Source organism: Tauraco erythrolophus, chromosome 25, assembly GCF_009769465.1.
Source record: "Tauraco erythrolophus isolate bTauEry1 chromosome 25, bTauEry1.pri, whole genome shotgun sequence".
Lineage (NCBI taxonomy): Eukaryota > Metazoa > Chordata > Aves > Musophagiformes > Musophagidae > Tauraco > Tauraco erythrolophus.
Genome location: NC_141489.1, coordinates 4,811,543 through 4,834,386, shown reverse-complemented (window position 1 = coordinate 4,834,386; position 22,844 = coordinate 4,811,543). Strand labels below are relative to the sequence as shown.

Sequence of the window (22,844 nt, the reverse complement as noted above, 5' to 3'; positions counted from 1 at the left end):
TTTTTTAAATGCATAGCGATTTTCTTCCTTTTTAAAATTTTTTTTATTTTTTTTATTTTTTTTTTTTGCCCCTGTTGCAAACCTGAGCTCGGTCCCTGCTTTCCTGTGCAGTTTTCCTTCCTTGGGTGTTGGCACTGTGGAGCAGTCGGACGGTGTCAGCAGGCGATCTCCTCGAGCGTTCCCAGGGTGGCCTGCAGCGGCACGTTCACAGTGTGGCTGATGGTTTCCGAATGATTTGGCATGGGGTCACAAGTGCTCTGCGGACGGAGAGTGAGGGACAGCATTAGCCCGGGGCTGCTGGATGCTCCCTGTCCCTCCCCAGCTGCTATTGCTTTTCCTTGGCCGAGCCATAGCATCAGTCCTTGGGAAACAGAATCCCAGAATGGTTTGGGTTGGAAGGGACTCAGAGATCATCTGATTCCAACCCCCCTGCCACAGGCAGGGACACCTTCCACTACACCAGGTTGCTCAAAGCCTCATCCAACCTGGCCTTGAACACTTCCAGGGATGGGGCAGCCACAACTGCTCTGGGCAACCTGGTCCAGTGCCTCAGCACCCTCAGAGGGAACAATTTCTTCCTTGGATCTCATGGAAATCTCCCCTCTCTCAGTTTAAAGCCATTGCCCCGTGTCCTGTCACTACACGCCCTTGTCCAAAGCCCCTCTCCAGCTTTCTTGTAGCACTTTTAGGTACTGGAAGGTGCTGGAAGGTCTCCCCGGAGCCTTCTCTTCTCCAGGCTGAACAGCCCCAACTCTCCCAGCCTGTCTCCATAGCAGAGGTGCTCCAGCCCTCGCATCATCTTGGTGGCCTCCTCTGGACCCGCTCCAACAGCTCCACGTCCTTCTGCTGTTGGGGACCCCAGAGCTGGACGCAGCACTGCAGGGGGGGTCAATAACTCAAGCCGGGGCTGAATGCCAGATCTGTATCGAGCAACTTCCCCTGGCTATGGAGCCAATTGCAGGGAAATTTACTCCCCTTTCCCAATAGTCCTTACCACGTTTTCATCATGGCTCCCTTCCTCTTCCTCCTTCCCGAGCAGGTCTAATAATTTCTCCTTGATGAGCTGCAAAAGAGGGAGGTTGGGTTAAGGTGGGCAGGAAGAGGCAAGCACATCTGCCCAGCCTGAGTGGGCATCCACGAGCCATGGGTCAGCCTCACCCAACCAGGCTGGGTCTACAGCCCCAGGGGATACGCTGGGTTTGGAGGACACCCTCCAAAGGCTATGGAGAAGGAGACAATCTTTCAAAGGAAACCATTCCATGTGTCAAAACTGAACTCTTCCCTTGGAAAAAAAAAACCAACAAAAACCAAATCCTCAATTTTTTAAATATATTTGGGGGTTTATTGAAAAATGTCAGCTATGTGAGCACCAGTTCCCTTCATAGCCACATTATTTCCTTGGCAGCCACTGCTGCTGAAGAACGTATTTTCAAGGGAAATCCCAGAAAGGTTAAAAAGTGAGTGTTTTTCTGAAACTCTTCCACTGGGGGAAAAGAAAAAATAAAAGAAGCAAGCTAAAAATGTGGACAATTGGGTCAGTTCCTTAGGAAGCGAGGTGGATGCAGAGATACGTGGTGGGGATTCGGGACCCCGATGAGCCCAGGAGCACAACTCTGCCCTGGGGCAGGACCAAGAGGAGGACTGCACTGAGAGAACGATGCAAAAAAAACATCTCTCGGGGCAATATTTCGTCCGATTTTGGCTAATCCACCAGAAAAGAACAGTTGTATCCATTTGCTGGTGACCTCAAGGGGTTTACAAATGCTTTGCTTGAAAATGCAATGAGTTTTAGGTGGGCTGAACCCCACCTTGATGGAGCAGATAGATCAATCATGTAGATTAGGCAGTGTTTAAGACATTTTATTCCTTTTCTCCCTGTCTAGTGTGGGTTGAATATCTGTTGTGGGTGACCATGAAGGTGCCTCACATAGGACATAGCTGGGTGAACCTCCTGGTGCATCCCCAGGTGGGCACGGGGTGCTTCTCCAAGGAGACAGGATTCTCTCTTAGGCCATGTTTGCTCAAAACGAAGAAAAAAAAAAAAGGAAAAAAAAAAACCCCACAACAACAGTAAGAGGAAATTATTTGCCAAGTTTTATAAGCAGATGTCAAACAAAGGAGTAAAACAGAGAAGAAAAACCCAGACTTTGCCAGGTTTCTTATTATGTCCTTATGAAAGAACCCCAAGAAAGCCAAGAATAGGCGATTTTTATGAAATATTGTGTGCATTCAGCCTGAGATATAAACTGAGGCTCAGGTTTTGTTTGCCCTCCGAAGCCATCACGAGCTTTCTGCTTGTCATTTTCAATATATTTTATTGCAGAATAATGCCACCAAGTGCTCACAGCTGCCCAGGAGGGGCTGTGACGGGGAGTCACTGTCTTAAAACGTAAAGCCACCAGCCCGACTTCAATAACATTAAGTGGTTTTTCCAAGATGCCCCAGCCAGCTCGGAGCAGAGACCGTGGTTGCCTGACATCCCTGTGCCCCCAACTGCTTTGCCACACGTTAATGTAACAGCCACGGATGATCCCTGACTGCAACATCCCATGGGATTAAAAACCCCTGGTCCCATCATGATACAGGGCTGAGACAGGGGACAAGAGCAGGTCTGAGATATCGCATTTTTGGGTGCAGGGGGCCCAAAGCCGTTGCATTAAAATCACCAGGCAATGAGTAGATGAGCTGAATTAGCAGGAGGCACCTTTCCAGGGACAACGGCAAAGGACCTTGGGCTGGGATGTGCTAAGTTCGCTGGGAACTGCCTGTGTCCTGTTTGCATCCTCCTTGAAACTACCCCAAGCCATGAAGTCATTCTTTCCTGCTATAAAACAGGACAGGTTTGGGTCCTTGAGGTCATCTCCGTGCAAAGCGGGTGTTCCTCAGCAGCTCACAAGCAGCTGCAGCCCCTCTCCCTGCCTCAGTTTCCCCTTTTCTAAAGGAAAATCATGAGCCTGACCCCCAACACAAAGCCTTCTGCAATGTGGTGATGAAGACTGAGAAAATCTCCCTCCAGGGAGGGTTATTTTGGACCACAGTCCGTTTAGGTGAAAAAAATAGAGTGGAAAAAGCCCAAATGGCAGGCAGGGTGCAGAGAGCAGCTGGAATCTGCGGTGACAGAGGACGCTGGAGGGACGATGCCCGCAGGCTGTGGCAGCATGGCACCTCCGAGGCCTGTGCTGGCGCCGTGGCACAGAAAAGCTGAAAAGCCCTGGGAGGTGCTGAGCTGTGCCGCTGGGCTGAGCCCCCGGCGCTCGCCGGGCGAACTCGCTTGGGCAAAAAGAGGTGAAAAACATACAGGAGTCCTAACTGCTGCTGGAGGGCGGGAGGAGGGAGGGCTGCCAGGAAGAACCATCCCCTCCAGCCGGCTTATTGCAATAATTCCCATTAAAGAGGGCTGGTGCTTCCCTCCAGAGCAGCTGCTCTTGGCCACCGCGGAGCCGTGGGACCGTGCTGGAGCTCGTCTCGGTGCTTCCTAGAAAGCTCCTTGCTCCAGGGCTGCTGGCAGAGCTGCAGACAGCAGATAACAGGGTTTCCCCACCTCCCCGGCAGCAGTACAAGGTCTGGCCTCGCCGTTCCTCCACCTGACGGCGGGACGGGGACTCAGGCTTCAATTACAGGTGGTTTTATGAGAAGGTGACCACGGCGTGAAGCCCCACCAGGGACGGGGACAGGAGGGTGCAGCAGCAGGTCCCCAGGCAGCACCCCAGGCAGTGCGAGCTTCAGGGTGGGCAGCAGCACAGCCACATGAAAGTGTTGCTTAATTAGCCCAAGCGAGAAGCAAACCTTGTTAAGCAGAGGCAGCGTGCCAAGCCAACCTGGCTATGCCATGCCATGGCTGCGTGCCAGCCCCCCACCCCCACCCCGAGAGCCCCTGCTGATGCAGGGCACCGCACTACGTGGCCATGACCAACTATATTCCACTATTGTAGAGCATTAATTAAGTGGTATCATTAATTAAAATTAATAAGCCACATGGGCACATTGGGTATGGATGGTCTTGGTCTGTGACTGGCAAACCCACACCCTGCCAGAGGGATAAAGTGAGGGGCGAGGGTCTTACCTCGTATATATAATCGAAGAGCTCTAGTATAGTGAGGATGCTAGCACCGATAAAGAGCCCCATCTGGCCTCCAATGTCACCTAGGAGAGAGAACAACACATGGATGGTTTTTAACCCTGGAGTAAATGCTCTTAGAGGCACCTGTGCAACCGTGGTGCAGCTGCCCTGGGTGCCGCTGTCCCCAAAGAATGGGGAAATGCACCACCTCCAGAAACACCAACAGCTCTAACGGAAAAACATCCCAGGACGGACGCTGCCGGCCACCAATTTCTCCTGCTAAGGAGACCATCAGCTGGAAGCCTAATGAGGATGTGATACTGCTGCAATACGGCGCTGGCACAGAATCACAGCATGGTTTGGGTTGGAAGGAACCTTCAGGATTATCTAGTTCCAAACCCCCTGCCATGGGCTGAGACACTTTCCACTACACCAGGTTGCTCAAAGCCCCATCCAACCTGGCCTTGAACACTGCCAGGGATGGGGCAGCCACAACTTCTCCTGGCAACCTGTGCCAGTGCCTCAGCACCCTCAGAGGGAAGAATTTCTTCCTCAGATCTCATCTCCTGGGCATCTGAGGAAGCCATCTGTCACAGTTAGATGGTAGGTTTCATCCCAGGAATCCCACAGCCCAATTCCCAAACTGGGTGGGGGAAAGAAGAAACATGCTGCAGAAGAATTAAGTAACATCCCCTGGAGCTGAGAAAAAATACCCCAAACCTGCCAAATTAAGGAAAGGGAGATGGCCTGCTTTTCTAGGAGAGCTTCTCAAGGCTCTCTCTGCTCAAGTTCCCAAGGGCTGTGAAGGAGGCACCATGGGGAGAGGAGACTTCCAGGAATCCGCTGGGAAGGTAACTGCTGACATGAGCTGTCGTGCTATGCCACACCGTGTGCTTCAGGGAAGACAAATCTCATGGACTTTGCTGCAAAACACTGTGCTGCTTCCCCAGAGCAAAGGCACCCGCAGGTGGAGGGGCTGCGGGACCTTCGCTGTGGGTGTCCATGAGACAGAGACATCAGAAAGAGGGAAAAAGGTGCCTGGGGGCAAAGTGCTGGTTCCAAAGGGGCAGCACTTTGGGGGAAGATGAGACTCTACCCAAAACCCACAGTGCCCTGGGAACAAGGGTCATGCAACATTGTGCAAATAAGGAAGGTTGTGTCGAAGAGGCTTCATCACCAGCCTCCTCTTCCTCGCTGTAGCCCCCTCTGGGAACCCACGACAGGTGCAGAAGGGCTCACAGCACATACATATTGTGGAGCTACCTTGGGGTGACGTGGGGTGTTCTGCTCCCTACGGTGTCCCCATCTCAGGGCAGGATCACAGCACCCAGTCCCATGGGATGGCCCAGCTCCAGCTTTCAAACAAAGGTGCTGATGGCTCCCTGCATCCCAGGAAGGATTTGGGGATTCAGGGTGCACACGGAGGGGCTGCAAGGCTGAGCATGGGCACAGAGCATACTTCTTCTCCTGACCAACCCCAGTGGGTCCCAAGGACCCAAATCTGTAGCTGGCACCCACAAAGCTTGACCCAGTATGAGGCCGAGCAACCCAACAACTTCTCCACCTTCTCCATCAAGCTGCAGAGAACCACCCAAAGGCAGAGCTGAGGGTCCTGACTGGAAAGGAGGATGGATTTGGAGCATGTAAGAGGTGATGGGTAGATGGTTTTAAGAGCTGTCCTCCTCCTCCACCCTTTGCCCTTCCAGCAAGAGGGCAGCACAGAGGGCATCCACCGCCCGCTTGGCCCCGGGATTTCCAAATAACAAGGTCCTGGCAGCAAGCAGAGATGGAGCAGCTCACGTTAACCTTTTGAAGGTGACACACAGATGAGCTGTGGTCCCTGGGACATTTCTGGGACAGCTTGGTGTTGGAAGGAAAATAAAGAGACAAGGTTGAAAGCATGCTGGCCAGGAAGGTGCTGGACCTTGCTGGGATTTTCCAGGCAACACACATAAGCTGTGCACGCACTCATGGCATCCATCTGTGCCAGAAACACGCATGGACTCCAGCACAGGCTCACACAGACTCCAAACTGCACCCCTGGTCTCTCCTTACCAAGTAAGGCTGCCACTTCATAGGCTTTCTTCTGCTCAATTGTCTCATAGTTGAGTGCTTCAAAAAATATGTCCAGCACAAGAATATTCTCTCTGTAGAAAGAGGACAACAGCATCAGCTCATCGGCCACCAGCAGCCTCGTGTGCTTCGGGACAAAAAAAAAAAAAAAAAGGGACTTTAAGGCTTTATTCCCCTCTCTGTCCAGACTGTTCTCTTTCTGGGGTCCTCAGCAACCCACAGACACTTGGACCTCCTGGAGACCAAGACCATAGGGCACCATCAGGACTCTGGCAGCCTTAGCAGAAGCTAGAAAATGTTTCCCCAAGATCTCTGAGGATCTGAGCTCTGGATCTCTCTTTGATGGTAACAGCAAGAGTCCAAAGGATGTTTAATGGAGTAACTCTCGCTGCCTCCTCAAGGCAATAAGGTGCCCAGGGTCGGGAGAGGTCCAAGACAGCAGCTGCCTGAGGTCCACAGCCCAGACTTAGGTAGGAAGTCATATCTCAGAGAGGACCGGGGTTCCCTGTCAAAATAAGAGGAGTGTTTGCACTTTTTTTGGTGGGTATGGAGCACGCTCATGAAGACAAGGCCAGGGAAGGAACATGCAGTTGTCTGGAAACAGGTCTACTGAGAAGAAAACAACCTATGGCTCATCTCTTCAAGGGTTTCGCCCTAACCCTCCCCGGAGGACACACCTCTGTTTGGTGATGGGGGCATTGGCAAGGTCTGGTCTCAGCACAGGCTGGTTTAAACAGCCAATAGGGCTTTACAGACACTTTTCCCCCATAAAGCAAAGGAGATCTGTTTTCTCCAACACTCACGAGATATATTTTTCTGACTTGTTGAACTTCTTCTCCAGGTACTTGGCCGAGGTCTTGCTGGGGATCTTGACCATGGAGAGCTCTTTGTTGTATCTGGTCAGGTTACAGGGTGTCCTGCAGATGCAGTAATTGCTGTCCTTTTCAGCAAGTAAACCTGGAAAAGGTCATGGAGTTAGATCTCCTGGAGTCAGATCTCAGAAGAGCTGCAGGAGACTCAGTCCTGGCCGTTTCTCTCCCACTTCACACACGGCCATCCCCACCATCAGAGAGAGGCCTTTTGCTGGAGGCTACACTCCGTTACCAGCAACTGCTCAGGGAACATGTGGTGATTGAGAGACCTAGAATGGGTCCCTCCATCCCAAACCCAGATCCAAACCCAGACCCAGAGGTGCTCTTCTCCTACATAACCTGCGATGGAGGTTATGCTACATCTGTGCTGATGGAGCCCCATGTCCCACGTAGAAGAAACTTTATCCCAGGGTGCACCCAGCCCTTCCCAACAAGTTGAGTCTCATTAAAACCCATCGCCGGATTGCTGCTGCTCTACATCACCCCAGCCTTGCCAGCCAGGAGGACGCAGGCTGCTGGAAGTACCTCCAGCCTGGGACACCCGTGGTACCCAGGGATCTCTCTCGGTACTCACCCAGCGCGGGCTCTGCGCATTCCTTATACTGCTCCGGGGTACAGAAGGGAGCATCCCCTGCACGGAAAGGACACATCGTCAGCCACCGCCGCTGTGAGGGAGCTGGGCTCTCCGCGGGGACCACGGGGACCTCCCTTTGGCAACGGGAACCCAGGCTGGGGCCGGGCGGCAGAAGTATTGCGGCATCTGCCCCACCTCTGCCTTTTCTTGCAAACGGAGGAGGGGGCTGCTAGAAATACCACCCAGGGGGGTTAATTTGGGCTAAATAAGGGGAAATGAGACCCATGTCCCTCTGCCACATCTTACCCCTGTTTCAGAGCATTTTGCAAAGGCTACTGGCATCCTTCTTTCCTTAGGGAAAGGTATTCCCAGGTCCTCTAATCCCTGGTGCTTTTCTAGCTTGTTAACCCCTAATGACCCAGGCTGGGTGGAAGGAGGGGGTCCCTGCCCCCCCAACCCCCTGGCACACTGACCTGGCATGTGAACCATTTTGCAGTTGCAGTTTTCCACGATATAGCGGGTCTCGCAGTCGATCCTGCAAGCCGTGATACTGTAAACGGGAAAGAAGTCTAAGCCCATATCCGACGAGCGACATTCACCCCACGGCGGAGGCAGGTACGTCAGCTGCAAAGAGAGGGAGGAGCGGGGTGTCAGGGGACTGGGGTGCAGCATCTCCCTTCCTCCTGCCGCAGAGGAACCCCCAGAGCACCATTTTCATGATGTTTTTAAGGAGGGGACCAAGCGGTGCTGTTGTAAGGGGAGGTCACAGCAGGACTTTTACTAAGCGAGAGCCTTTAGCAGCTCCAGAGCTGCCAAAGTAGGATGGTGCCATCAGAGACGTGCAGCACCAGAAGTTCTCCAAGACCAGCTCCGTGGTCTTTCTTGCACCATTGGGAAAATCCTGCCCAAGCAGGGACTGAAGGAGAGGCTCTGACCTGCAAATCATCACCAACTTGCAATGGCTTTAAATGGAAAGAGGGTAGATTTAGAGTAGATCTAAGGAAGAAATTTTTTACATTGAGGGTGCTGAGGCACTGGACCAGGTTGCCCAGAGAAGCTGTGGCTGCCCCATCCCTGGCAGTGTTCAAGGCCAGGTTGGATGGGGCTTTGGGCAACTTGGTGTAGTGGAGAGTGACCCTGCCCATGGCAGGGGGGTTGGGACTGGATGATCTTCAAGGTCCCTTCCAACCCAAACCATTCTGTGATTGTATAATTCTACAAACTTTGGTGAGAGCAAACATGGGGTCGTTGGCATCAGTGTGTCCACAGCTCCCATCTGGCTCACTCCAACCTCCGAACTGCAACACTACGTGCAACTCATGGGGACAAGGCAGACGGCGCTGGTGCCGCTGAGGAGCAGCAAAGGGTGGCAGTGAGATCCCAGCGATGGTTGTGACTGCTCTGGGGTGAGCAAAGCTGCCGCATCTGCATCCTTCCCTTCTTCAGGCATTTTTCTCGTTGATGATCACAGCCTTCGGAGAGGGCCAAGGACTTGGGAAGCACAGGGAAAGGACCAAGAACAGTTTGGCAACTAGAGATTGCTGCAGGAGGTGAAAAATCCCAAGAAAAGGGTGTACCGGTGCCATAAGGAGCCTCCAAACCTTCCTGCTCCCCATGGAGGGACGGCTCTTCTCCGAGCGGTGCTGCCACAGGACACGGTGCTGGGCTGCAGAGCAGCACCTGCTGCAGCCTCGGAGAAGTCAGCCAAGTCAATCCTGTCCTTTTCTGAACACCCGTGCTCAGGGAGAGCCCTGTGGAGCCAGATACACATTATCTGCTCTCCTGGCACCCCATGATGATGAGGAACCTGTTGTCTTCACCCCCCTTTGCACGTCACCTCGTGTGAGGTTCATAAGTTGCTCTGCTCGGTGCTACTGCAACGCAAACCCTTCTGCTGTTACCGCTTTATTTAACACAAAATGCCAAGACAAGACAAGCAGGACTCCACAATCCACCACGGAAACCTTAATTCAGAGCCCAGAACACGCTGGAGGAAAAACAGGCACTCTCTGGCCCCCATGGCCAAATCTACCGTGTTCCTTTTCTGTCTGCAGCTTGGCAGCCTCTCCCGTTCCTCTTTGCGGAACGCTCGGCACTACTCTTTGCTAGAGAGCAGAAAATAGCTTTCCCCTCACCCCCCTCCTTCCTTGTCTTTTAAAGCAGAGTCCAATTTGCTGTGCTTCGCTCCAAACACAGAACGTTTTGTGCTGGCAAAGCACGGTGGCTGAACAAAAACACGCCTGTCAAAACTGTAGTAACATTAATCACATCCTAAAATAAATATGTAAACATATGTTGATGGATTACGAGCCTAGGACTGAGCGGCAAGGCTCTGCGGTGCTGGTTTTGGGTGTCTTCTGGAGATCTGTGGGAAAGGGAGGAGAAAAGAGGTGACCCACCAAGTGGAGGCACGTTGCAGATGCTGTTGGATAAATAATGACCCCCATGAACCCTTCAGGCATGGACTTGGGGTAACTATGACAAAACTACCACGGTATGAGTCATTTGGAGCCCATGCTCTGCTCTAGGTCTGCTCCATGAAATCTGCTGTGAGAGCAGAGCTCCAGCTCTCCAAAGCTCTCTATGGAAAGATGTTCACCTTGTGCACCAGCTCGCAGTGCTGGGACACCGGTAAAACTCCCTGTAGCTTTTGACTTAGGAATGACTCAAATGTTACAAACCCATAATGGGCTTCAACTGCAGCCAGGAAGAGAAAGATGAGATGTTGGGATGAACATGGCTTGTGGTGAGGACAGTTGGGTGTGGGAACAGTCTGCCTTGGAGGGGCATGAAACCTGGAAGCTAAAGGAGAATTTGGGGAAGATGCCAGGCTTCAGAGGGTGATCCTGCCTGGATCAAGGCAGGCTGGGTCCTGGGCTGGACAAGCTCAAGGCAGGACTTGTCCTGGGCTGGACAAGCTCCCAACTTAGCCAAGTCAAAGTAATTCCTTCTCTAGGAACAATTTTGCCATGAACAGTTCCCATCCAGGAATCCAGAGGCGCTTTGCTCATTCCAGCACTTCACTTGCTTCATCTATGGGCACTACACTGGTTCCCAGTTCCTTCTGTCTCCTAACAGGCTGATGCAGGCTTTATGGGACCAGCTGGAACCAAGGACGTGGCAGCCCTACAGCATACTCATCTTCTAGATGAGCCACAGGTCCTCCTCATGATGAGACGGTAGTTCAAGGTCTTTCCTTGCACGATGCCAAGGACAGACCTGAGAAAAGCTCAGACCCTGCCTGCAGGAGGGTAAAAGGGGTCTCCATGTGATGGTGAACCCCTCTTTGGCTCTGCTTCACCCACCAGCCAGAAATCACCACCTCCCTTCCCCTGCTCCTGTGAGCATCATCCCTGGTCTCAAGTGCCAACGAGACGCAAAATTTTGCAGTGATGTTCAGCTGCAGCAGATCCACATGGTCTGCTCAGCGCCGCTGCGTCCTGGTGTGCATGTGCACAGAAATAAGGTGCTAAGTGTGCCGGAGCTGGCATCACCCATGGGTGCCCAGGCTGCTCATTGAGGGACATGAGCTCTGGCGCTCCCAAAATCTGCCTCAATCCACGCTGCTGCTCAAGCTGCTTTGAAAAGCAACACCAACGAAGGCTGTTCAGCTGCTCGGAGCGAGATGCACCCATCTCTGTGCTCCAGGGCCCGATCCGAAGAGCAGACAATATCCATGATGGGTGTGAAGCTGCAGTGGGTGACGGAGGGATCCCATCTGCAGGGACCAGCTGAGGCATGAAGGGAAAAAAAAACCCAACACCCAGTTCCCAGCAATCTCGGCATCCTCCAAGAAACACGCCTGGCTCTGAATGGGATGGTTTCGAAAGTCACCAAAGCAGCTGTGGAAAAATAACCAAAAATGGGAGGAATGGAAGAACGCTCTTCCCCAAAGTTCAGCTCAAGAGCTGTAATATTGGAGCAGCTTTGAGTTGAGACACAGTTGCTGCTCCCAGGAACGGAACGCGATTGGCATGGACAAGGCCTGCCCTGGCCGAAAAGAACGTACAGTATCCTTGGAATGGGGAGCAGAGTGGTACAGAGGCACCACAGCTCATCCCTGCTTCCAGGGAAAGAGAACGGCTGGCAAAGGGAACCGCACGGCTGGCAAGGAAGACGGATCGCAACTGCTGCCTCAACAATGGTGGTGAACGGAGTCAGGTCACCAAGACCTAGCCAGGCAAGTTGGCCATGCCAATGTTCAACAAGTTGCAAAAATCTTGTCCTTTAGGTGAACTTTGCTCATTATAATATCACTAGAATACCAAAACACACCTCCACCCCAAAAGCTACCCACCTCCGGTCGGCGACCACCCCTCACCGAGCATGTGCCCTGAATTTCTTCTAGTCTACATCTTCAGAGCAAAGTGAGGAAAATTCACCCCAATCCTGACAAAGGTACGTGTGACTGGAGTCACTCGAGCTCCACCTGAAAGTATAAAAATGGCTGAAGAGAAGAAGGTGTTGGGGGAAGACCTCCATGGGAACGTCTGGGACCAGCTGACGGGCTGGACCTCTCTCTTCCCCCCATAGGGAGGTCTATTGGGTAAGAGCTCTGTGTTACGGGCACGTAGTTACTCACACCTTGCTAGCTATTGCAAAGCATCACTGATGAGTTCTGTTTTCGCAGTCAGTCCCTATCACCGGCTGTCTTCTAACCTGTACCCTGTCACGAGCATACATAATAAAATTTGTCATCTATAAATATAAGTTTTGAAAACGTCAACAATTGATACAGGGAAAAGAAGGGATTTGTCCCAGTGTTGCTGCCCATGAGGGTCCCTGAATAGGTTAGATGACCAACTTCTGACCACGCGGGCTGTCCAGAGGGATTTGTCCTGGTGATGCTGTCAGCGTGAGCCCAACAGACTGGTCAAATTGTAAAGGGTTTGAGGAAAACCCTTCTCCTTAACCGGGGGGTGGCTGGTGGGTTGGGTACAAGGGTCTCCTCTTCCTTGGGAAACTGGTAGACTGGTCGAATCTAGAAGGGCTCGAGGTTGTCCCCTTCTCTGTCCTCCATCGAGCCAACATCGCGCCGCACCGTGACAGCACCTTGGAACGAAAATACCGAGAGTGCCTTTGTGATGCCAACGGCCACGCGCCGCTCGAAGGGGAGCTTGTCGCGGTTGTTTTACACTCGCAACATAACGCAGCACCAGATGCCACCGTTTAGTCATCCGCGGCGGAGAAAGGGGCCCATATGTTGCACGTTGTACGATAAAGGAGAATAAATAATCGCGGTCTCAGATGGAATCAGCTCTCTTCCAAGCGCAGCTACGCACAAATCTTTTAAGCCCTTTACATTTTCTTCTGCGTGTAGGTGACGGGATCAGAGAGCGATGGAGCCGTGAGCAGATATTTCACTTACACACTTTTTTTTTTTGCTCTGCCAGCGTTGGAGTTGAGCCATGGGGCTTCGTGAAGTGGTACCACGTCTGCAGGAGGTGCACGGGGCTGAATAATTCATAGAATCACAGAACGGTTTGGGTTGGAAGGGACCTTCAAGATCATCCAGTTCCAACCCCCCTGCCATGGGCAGGGACACCTTCCACTACACCAGGTTGCTCAAAGCCTCATCCAACCTGGCCTTGAACACTGCCAGGGATGGGGCAGCCACAGCTTCTCTGGGCAACCTGTGCCAGTGCCTCACCACCCTCAGAGGGAACAATTTCTTCCTTCTATCTAATCTAAATCTCCCCTCTGTCAGTTTCAAGCCATTGCCCCGTGTCCTGTCACTCCACACCCTTGTCCAAAGCCCCTCTCCAGGTTTCATGTAGCCCCTTTAGGCACTGGAAGGTGCTGGAAGGTCTCCCCGGAGCCTTCTCTTCTCCAGGCTGAACAGCCCCAACTCTCTCAGCCTGTATTAATTAATTAATTAATTAAACAAACCCTAACTGATGCAATTTCATTAACAGAGTTATGGCCTGTTAGGACCACGAGCCAGCAGTACGAGCACTGAGTACCCCCACACCGTGCAGCAAAGCCCGTTTGCACCTCCCCAGAACCGTGATGTTCCTCGTGGATTTGCTGCCTTGCACAACCCCGTGCACACGCTTGCACGCACACGAGCGTGCGAGCACGATTCACTCTCCTCCGGCTCCCTAAACACGCAGCAATGGGTGCAACACACCTCCACACGCCAGCGCCTTCCTCTCCCCACCGCTGAGGGATACCTAGGAGCAGGAAAAACCTCCTGTTTTTTACCACCCGTGCAGTTTTTTTTGCTCTGCCACATAAAGGCTTTCCCTGTTTTGGAGAAAAGCACATTGTGGCCGGGACTGATGCTCTGACCAGAGCATCTCCCACACCCCCGGGACTGGCACCAGCAATCTGGGCGCTTCCCCCTCCATCACCATCTCGGTGGGAAGCTGTGCTTGCAGCAAGGGCTTATTTGATGCACGACGGGTAAATCGGTGCTTCTTCCTTACGGGCAAGATTTGAGAGACAAATCTCCTGGGCTGGCAGGGATGGACCTTCCTCCCTTGAGCACTGAACCCTCTCCAAGGGGCTCATCAAGGGCTGTTACCTGGAGCCTCCACGGTAATTACAGCTTGAAAGACTCGTTGCTTCCCTCCTGCTCTGTAATTTGCAATCAGAAGCAAACTCTCGACTGAGCAGCAGCCAGATACGAGATACGGGACCTCTCCAGAGGGAGACAGCACATCATTAGGGACGGGGCTCTGCAGAGAACAGGGGAGCCACATTTCCCAGATCCTGTCTCAACATCCAAAGATAATTTCGTCCCAGGAAATTCTGCTGAAGGAATTCTGCCCCTCCGCTCTGCTCTCGTGAGACCCCCCCTGCAGTGCTGTGTTCAGTTCTGGGGTCCCCAACAGCAGAAGGACATGGAGCTGTTGGAGCAGGTCCAGAGGAGGCCACCAAAATGATGTGAGGGCTGGAGCACCTCTGCTATGGAGACAGGCTGAGAGAGTTGGGGCTGTTCAGCCTGGAGAAGAGAAGGCTCCGGGGAGACCTTCCAGCACCTTCCAGTGCCTAAAGGGGCTACAAGAAAGCTGGAGAGGGGCTTTGGACAAGAGCAGGTAGTGACAGGACTCGAGGCAATGGCTTTAAACTGAAAGAGGGGAGATTTAGATTAGATAGAAGGAAGAAATTGTTCCCTCTGAGGGTGCTGAGGCACTGGCACAGGTTGCCCAGAGAAGCTGTGGCTGCCCCATCCCTGGAAGTGTTCAAGGCCAGGCTGGATGAGGCTTTGGGCAACCTTGTGTAGAGGAAGGTGTTCCTGCCCACGGCAGGGGGGTAGGGACTAGATGGTCTTGAAGGTCCCTTCCAACCCAAACCATTCTGTGATTCTATGAAAGCTCCCTTCGTCTTTCCCAGGTGGTTTTGGTGAGCTGGCACCAATGTACCAAGTCTCTGATATAGTCAACTCTTATCTTGACCTTTCATTTCCCATTATCTCTGAAGGCAGCTGCTCTGGTACCGCCTGTGTTTGGAGCCACATCAGCAGCACTTGCAGTTACAAAGCAACTGCCGGGACCACTGGGTTGCAAGCTCTGAAAATCCTCCCCACTGTCCTTCAAAGAAAGAGGAGACTACCCAGTCTCAGAGCTGGGCATAGTTTTACCCATGAAATAGTGCACCTTGCAGTGAAAGACTTAAACCAAGGGGCCAACGCCAACCTCTCTGCAGCCCATGGCGGTTTTCCTGCCCTGAAGTGCAACAGAGCAGGATCCTGAGGTTCTTCCCTCCAGCCCCTGGGGCTTCTGGCCCCCCAGACCAGCCCCATCCCTGCTCCCATTGCCTCTCCCATCTTAGCACAGGAGTCCCAGTGCCCTGCAAGCCCTGGGGTTAATGCAATGGTGAACCCATCCCTCCTTAACCCGCTCCTCGCCAAACCGCGTGCTTTCCTGGAGCTCCGACCTCACGCAAAGCCTTTACATCCGAGGTGTTGAGCCCCGGAGAGCTGCCCAAGCAATTCACTTTAGTCGTTTGACATTTGAATTTCCTGCCCATGCCGCTAAGGAGGCCCCTGCCTCGCCTGGAAGAGCGCAGCGGGGAGCCCAGCACGCCTCGCTCCGCAAACGGGAGCGCGCTTGACGGAGCAATCCCGCATCCGCGGCCACGGAAGCAACGTCAACGGGAGAGAAGAGACACTAATGGGGTTTGATTCCTCTCCCCTGCAGCCCCTCCTGGGCGGTGTGTGGCCATGCAGAGGTCTCCTTTTGAGACAATCGTTTGCCTCTTCCAGATGATGCTGATTTGGGGTTGGCTCCGGTGCGGGATCAGCGGAGGCTGCCCAAGGATGCAGAGCTGCTCCCCTCCAACCTGCTCTGCTCCCACCAAAGATGAGCTAATTTTCTATGGAGCTGGAAGGAAAAAATACATGAAAACCAAAGGAAAAGCAGAGGTGAAGGCGGCAGGGACAGGTCCTGCCCTCGGTTCCTGCAGGAGTAGCGCTGAGCTCTGATGTCGCTCCGCTGCCGTGGCACCTTTCCGAGGGGCTGCGGGCACACAGCCCTCCCTGGCACCGCGCCGGCTCACGCTTACAGAAACGGCTTCAGCCTCTAATTGAGGTTGACAAACCCAAGTCCTCACGCTTTCGCCATCATTAATACTTAATTAATGAATGAAATGCTTTTAAATTCCCTTGATCCCGGCTCTTAGGGATTCCAACAATCAGTTACAAACTGGCAGGCTCCGAAAGGAAAAGGGACAAATTGATTTGTCTCCTTAGAAGCAGGATGGATCTCACTTGCCTGAAACACAAGGAAAGGCAGGGCTGCCCTCGGCACACGGGGCGGGAGTGGGTCGTGGTGGTGGGGGCCGCTCCGCGCAGCCTCCTCCCTGCCACGGCCCTTTCTCCTGGCCACACCGCAGCCCTTCATGCGCCGCTCTTGGCACAGAGCCTCCTGATAACTGCCAACATCTGCCTGCAGCCAGAGAGGGCTTTTTTTTTTTTATTTTAAGTGGTATCTCTGTTTTCCTCTGCATGTTTAATTTTGTGCAATAGGGAAGATGATAGAATCACAGAATGGGTTGGGTTGGAAGGGACCTCAAAGCTCATCCAGTTCCAACGCCCCTGACATGAGCAGTGACACCCTCCACTACACCAGGTTGCTCAAAGCCTCCTCCAACCTGGTCTTGAACACTTCCAGGGATGGGGCATCTACAACTTCTCTGGGCAACCTGCTCCAGTGCCTCAGCACCCTCAGAGGGAAGAATTTCTTCCTTAGATCCCATCGAAATCTCCCCTCTGTCAGTTTAAAGCCATTGCCCCGTGTCCTGTCACTACCCACCCTTGTCCAAAGCCCCTCTCCAGCTTTCCTGTAGCCCCTTTAGGTACTGGGAGGTGCTGGAAGGTCTCCGCGGAGCCTTCTCTTCTCCAGGCTGAACAGCCCCAACTCTCTCAGCCTGTCTCCAGAGCAAAGGTGCTCCAGCCCTCACATCATCCTTGTGCCTCCTCTGGACCCGCTCCAGCAGCTCCATGTCCTTCTGATGTTGGGGATCCCAGAGCTGAACGCAGCACTGCAGGGGGGGTCTCATGAGAGCAGAGCAGAGGGGCAGAATCCCCTCCCTCGACCTGCTGCCCACGCTGCTTTGGATGCAGCCCAGGACATGGTTGGCAAGATGTGGAAATGCGGTGGAAATGTTTCCAGCGTGAGGTTGGGGCAGTTTCAGCCTGGTTTGCAGCTGGGCTCTGCAATGAATCTGATTTTGGGGATGTATCGTGCATTGATTTGGCTCTGAGCTGCGGCTTAGCCCCTCTCCTGCCTCCTCCATGTGTGGGTCCCCACCTGATGCCACCAAACTTCGGACAGCGATCACCAAGGAGGGACGCGAACCTCTCCCTGAACATCGCAACATCAAGGCGACGCGTGTTGGCGTTTGCTCCGAATGAAATAATAACCAGAAACTGCCGTTCGTTAATGAGACATCAAAGAGCATCAACTGAATAGAATTTCAATCCCAGGCAACCTCAGCACTTGTAAAACACTTAAAAAGCTCAGGATACGCACAGCTCCGTGGCACCATCTCCCAGTTAATGATGCTGGAAGTTGTCTATTTGCTGTCTACCTTTGCTGTGTCGGGTGTGATGCGGTTGTTCCTTCTCATTTGCTCCCTTCATGCAATCATCAAATAGCTGTCTTTAAGGAGAGGAGCTTAACCCTTCCAGCACCTGGAAGGTCCCCCTGAGCAGAGCTGGGGGAAGTTATACAGCCCACGAGTCCCTAGGTGCTGGAGGTGAGTGAGCACCAGAAGAAAAACATCATTTTGGAGCTCCAGGCTCCTCCAGGTCCCCATTTCCTTGGAAAAAATTTTTCAAATCAAACAGCAATATTGAAACCTCCTGTGGCTTCCCCCAAAGTCAAAGGCAGCCTCTTCTGAGCCCCATCCTGGGTTTGCTCCCAGGACCCATTGGACAGCTGCTCCTGCCCTTTGCTGTGCTGACCATCTACAACTTGCTTCTAGCATCCCGTGAAATGAGCTGGACCCTTTGCTCACATGCAAACTGTGTCTTAAATTGCAATAAACTCTACCCTCTCCCTCCTGGCCACCTCCTTGGTGTATCCTCTTTGTAGTCTGCAAAAGTATTCCCTCCTCATTCTGCTGGATGCCATTGGCTATATTTGTTGGACTACATCGGCCAAACTCTTAAATAGGTGCCCAATTTGAGGGGTGTGCGATGGGAGTTGGACTCTCGGAAGCTCTTCTGTCCTCAGCGAGCAGCTTTCCATATAAAAATTTCTTATCTATATAATATGGTAAAGGTTTAGCAGGAGCACCCAGACCGTGGCTTCATCTACATCCCTGATGTTTTCTCTTACTGACCTCCTTCCTAAGCACGCCCTTTCATAGAATCAGAGTCATAGAATGGTTTGGGTTGGAAGGGACCTTCAAGATCATCTCGTTCCAACCCACCTACCATGAACAGGGACATCTTCCACTACACCAGGTTGCTCAAATCCTCCTCCAACCTGGCCTTGAACACTTCCAGGGATGAGGCAGCCACAACTTCTCTGGGCAACCTGGTCCAGTGCCTCAGCACCCTCAGAGGGAAGAATTTCTTCCTTAGATCCCATGGAAATCTCCCCTCTTTCAGTTTAAAGCCATTGCCCCTTGTCCTGTCACTACACACCCTTGTCCAAAGCCCCTCTCCAGCTTTCTTGTAGCCCCTTTAGGTATTGGAAGGCTGCTAGAAGGTCTCCCTGGAGCCTTCACAACTCCAACTCAGCCTGTCTTTCCAATCTCTCCCCATTCAGACACACCACTCCCAGCCCTGACTCATTTCCATCACTTGCCTCCACACCAGCCTTTTACAAACAGGCTGATTCACTCCTCACACCGTTTTCCAAGCAAAACCACTCTGCTGCCCGACAAAAACATCCACGCAGTCGTTTCCTTACGTCTCCTGCTTTGAACCACTCCCGTGCAATGAGGTTTTCTCTGCAGCCGGCCACCGCTGCCTGCCAGTTTGCTTCTTGTTGATGAATTAATTCAGAGTCTGATGATAGACTGGAGGAAATCAACTGGGAGAGTGTGTGGGATTGAGGGAAACAGAAAGAAATCGGAGAGTGAATGTTGTTCCAGGAGGAGGTGTAAGACCGTAGGTAGGAGAAGATGCTCTGAGTGAGGGTTAGGAAACATGGGAAATACTATTGAATTGCTCCTGATTTTCAAACGCCTCTGCCTACACCCTGGTTGGAAATATGGCCTTCAAAGCGACGGCTGCCAGACCCCCAGCCCCGTTTTCCTGCCTCTATAATTCCATTTCTGGGCACCGCAGCTGTTGGTAGCTGATGCTCTCCGTCCCATGCAAGCGTTGCGCAGGGATGAGTCTCCAAGGCACACTAGAGTCCTGTTAAACAATATTGCTCCATCTTCGAACCTGTTGCTTAATTGAAGCCTCTTAAATTTTTATTGCCGAGTTGGCAGAAATTGCCATTTTTAGTGCACTTTTCATCTTCCCTAACGCGCCGTGCTGCTGGTGGAGCGGTGAGCAGCCGAGCTGGGGAGGTACCATTATCTAATCCCATCGGTCGCAGGAGAGGCTTGGGTGACGTGATGCTGTAAAACCCAGCTGGAAAAAGGGGATTAAAAGGAGCAAAATCCAGCAGGAATTTGCCTTTCTCCAGGGAATCCTTTGAAATATAATTCCCAGTGTGTCCACCCATGCCATGGTGCCCAGGATATGGGGGGAAACTGCAGCCTCCCCAAGGCCGTGCACAACACAAGGTCAGGAGAGGTTTGTTATAGCACCTGGCTCACCCAAAACAGCCAGGAAAAGGGAAAAATGGAAGTGGGTCCTTCCAAAAGCCAGGAGCAGTGGGAGCAGAAGGGCACTGCCCTACTCGGGGTGGTCCTGCCCTCCCTGGAGACCTGTCTGGAGGGGGACGGCGCGGCGTGCCCCGAGCCAGCTCCTGCGCAGCTCGGGGCTTTTGCCCATTCATGAGAATACAAACCTTATTCATTAGACTCAGCAATTGCCATGGAAACCGCTCCCCTGCGAGGCCGGAGCATCTCTCGCTGCACCGCACAACGGGGACCGCGGCCGGCCCTCCCCATGTAAAACGGTGTGAAAACCCCAGAAACAGCAGCTGTGGTCCTGCACGTCCACGTGAACCACTCCAGCTCCTTTCACGCTGCCATCAGCCACAGCCACTGCCGTGGTGTACGGAAAAGTCACCCCGAGAGGATGTTTTCCACCATCCTCCATCAAGACACTCTTGTTTCGATTGCAACTGGCCGTCGTGCGTTGCCTTCTGCTGCACCACCTCCTGAGCTGCTTCAGGGAGCTCAGCCCTGGCTCCCCTGAAACTCCAGGGCATCGCTTTGGACTGAGATTTCAGAAGGAAGCAAAGAACCAGCTTGTCCTACACAACCCAACAACCACGTTTTACGGAGGAAACCTCCTGCCGGCATCGCCTCTGCAGGATTGCTTTTGCTGAGTCAGCACGCGCAACCGGTACCGCGCCAAATCCCTCTTACGCCGCTACCGATGCAAAGCAGCACGACGTCGTCACTGCACTAACGACACACTTCCCAGACCCGTAAATGTGTCTTTAAAGTGTCACTCGGCAGGAATCGGAGGGCTCAGCCACTGCAGGAGGAGGAGAAAAATGGATTTTTGTTCCTTTTTTTAGACTGACGGCTACTTTGAAAGGGAGATTGAATGAGATCACGCACCACCACGGAGCCAGAGTTTACTTTCGACAAGGGGCTCTGGGGAAGCTCTCGGAATAAAGAAACAGGATTTATCACCCTGGCACCAAGACACAAGTTCTCGCTTGTGCTAAGCAGCCGCATACCTGGAAAAGCAGGAAATCAGTACGCAAAACCCAGTAAATACTCTTATTTCCAGACTGGGATGGGGGGACGAAGGGATAGATTTGAGCACGGCCACAGGGACCAGTACCAGAGCCACAAATAAAGCCACGAGCCTCTAACCCAGCCACGAATAAATCCCCTTCACCCCAAAGCCCGTCTCGCAGATGACGTACGACTCCCATCGTCATGCCAAGGCACATCTGCCCAATTCCACACCTATTTTTTTTTTTTTAATGCCAGGAAAAGAGGCTGCTCGGAGCTGGGAGACATGAAACAACCTGTCTTTATCTTTATTTCTCTTCTTCTCCAGCTGGAGGATCGTTTCATTTATGTTTCATGGTGTAAAACACATGGTTTAGGACCTCAATAACTGGCTGGACTCAGTCCTCCGGGTGATATTCATGGGTTTTTCCACCTTTTGCTCTGACTTATGGAAGGAGCAGCATGTGCTTGCCCCAGATGCAGAGATTTAGTAGAGAAAAAAAAAAAAGACTAAATGAGGGGTCTGAATAAAAGATGTGCATTTAGGGCTTGAGAAGGTGGGTGATGCCCAGCTGGTCCCTGCGGGGTAATTAGAGAAGGCAGCAGCATGTGTATGCTGTAATGGTGGTGATTGGGTTAAAAAATGACTTTATGGAGAGGAGGGAATTGGTGGGCGCAGCATCGCCTGGGTGGCTGAGTGCTGCTCCAGGCAGGTGGCTTGAAGAACCCTCCGGGTCTCCTGGGTAAAGACGTTGCAGCCCATGGTGTAATTTTAAACCAGTTACGGAAGGAACCCCTGGCCTGTCCCTCTCCCAGCACCAAACCTCCAGCAAAACCTGCAGAAGAGGGGACACGCTCAAGTTAAGAGCCCCCAGATCTGTTTTTCTTGTCGTCTTCTCCATCTTCCCTGCCTGGAAGGAGGGCTGTGGGGAAGGATGGGGTTTTTCCCCTCTCTCTCTCAGCTGGCTGCCTTCCTGATAGGAAATTGAATTTTTTTTAATAGAAACAACAAAATAGTTAATGCTGGCAATGAGACGGGGAAGATTTACAGCAGCTGTCTAAAAAATCTCCAGCATTTACGCTATTTCTGTCTTCAAACAAAGTCCTGGAGAGCCTCGCTGCAGGCTCCAGCTCCCAGCCCCGCTCCCGGAGCCTGCTGAAGCGGGATGTTTAAGGAAGACAAATCTTTCCAATTACCGCCGGCGCTGCCGGGCGAGTGCGGTTCGAGGTGTTGCCAAACGCCTTCAGCGCCAGGACCCTCTGCTCTGACACAGAATCATGGGATAGTCTGAGTCGAAAGGGACTTTTAAAGGTCACCTAGTCAGACCCCCCTGCCCCGAGGAGGGACATCTTCAGCTGGACCAGGTTGCTCAGAGCCCCATCAAGCCTGACCTTGGATATTTCCAAGGATGGGGCACCTACCACCTCTCTGGGTAACCTGTGCCAGTGTCCCACCATCCTCAGCGTAAAAAACTGCCTTAGATCTTGTCTGACATGGGACCCTCTGCTCCGACACTGACTTCCTCCATGACCTTTGGCAAGTCACTTGTCCGCCCTGGGGTAACCCAGCATCTGGGAGCCGCCTGCCAGGTGCTGGCATGGGAAGAACTCCCGTATGCCACCGTTGTGGGAATAACCACCCACCAACCCTGACCCCAGGGCTGTATCCAGATCCCACTGCTTGGCGCTGCATCTGCCAGTGACGGCTACAGGCACGGGGCTGATCCAGCGCCACTGCTCCGGTGCGTGGAGACCCCCAGGTTGCTTCAGGAGATGCCCCTGGGAGAGAGGACAGATAAGATATTTGATATCCTGTAATTACTGCCAACAGGAATTAATCACTTTTCCATCACCCAGACTCTTTACCCCATAGCAAGTCCCATGAAAGCAACGCTGAACTCTGCTGAGACGCTCTGCGGAGCGAGGTGAGGACATTGGGGACACACGGAAGGCTCGTGTGTCAAGGGAACAGGCATGAAAAATGCCCATGATGGGT

At 52.7% G+C, this 22,844-nt stretch overlaps 1 protein-coding gene across 2 annotated transcripts in view; it reads right to left on the bottom strand.

Annotated features, from left to right (window-relative positions):
* Positions 1 to 155: 155 nt before the first annotated feature.
* The window catches only part of LOC104373400 (acid-sensing ion channel 2), a 510,805-nt gene continuing 488,116 nt past the window's right edge, over positions 156 to 22,844 (bottom strand). For both annotated transcript variants that reach the window (XM_086626442.1, XM_086626443.1), the window contains exons 4-10: positions 8,053 to 8,203; positions 7,580 to 7,636; positions 6,937 to 7,090; positions 6,116 to 6,207; positions 4,064 to 4,143; positions 995 to 1,063; positions 156 to 257 (exon numbers count right to left, since the gene is read on the bottom strand). In XM_086626442.1, coding sequence (XP_086482568.1) covers positions 156 to 257; positions 995 to 1,063; positions 4,064 to 4,143; positions 6,116 to 6,207; positions 6,937 to 7,090; positions 7,580 to 7,636; positions 8,053 to 8,203 — 705 coding nt within the window. The remainder of the gene's footprint in view (positions 258 to 994; positions 1,064 to 4,063; positions 4,144 to 6,115; positions 6,208 to 6,936; positions 7,091 to 7,579; positions 7,637 to 8,052; positions 8,204 to 22,844) is intronic.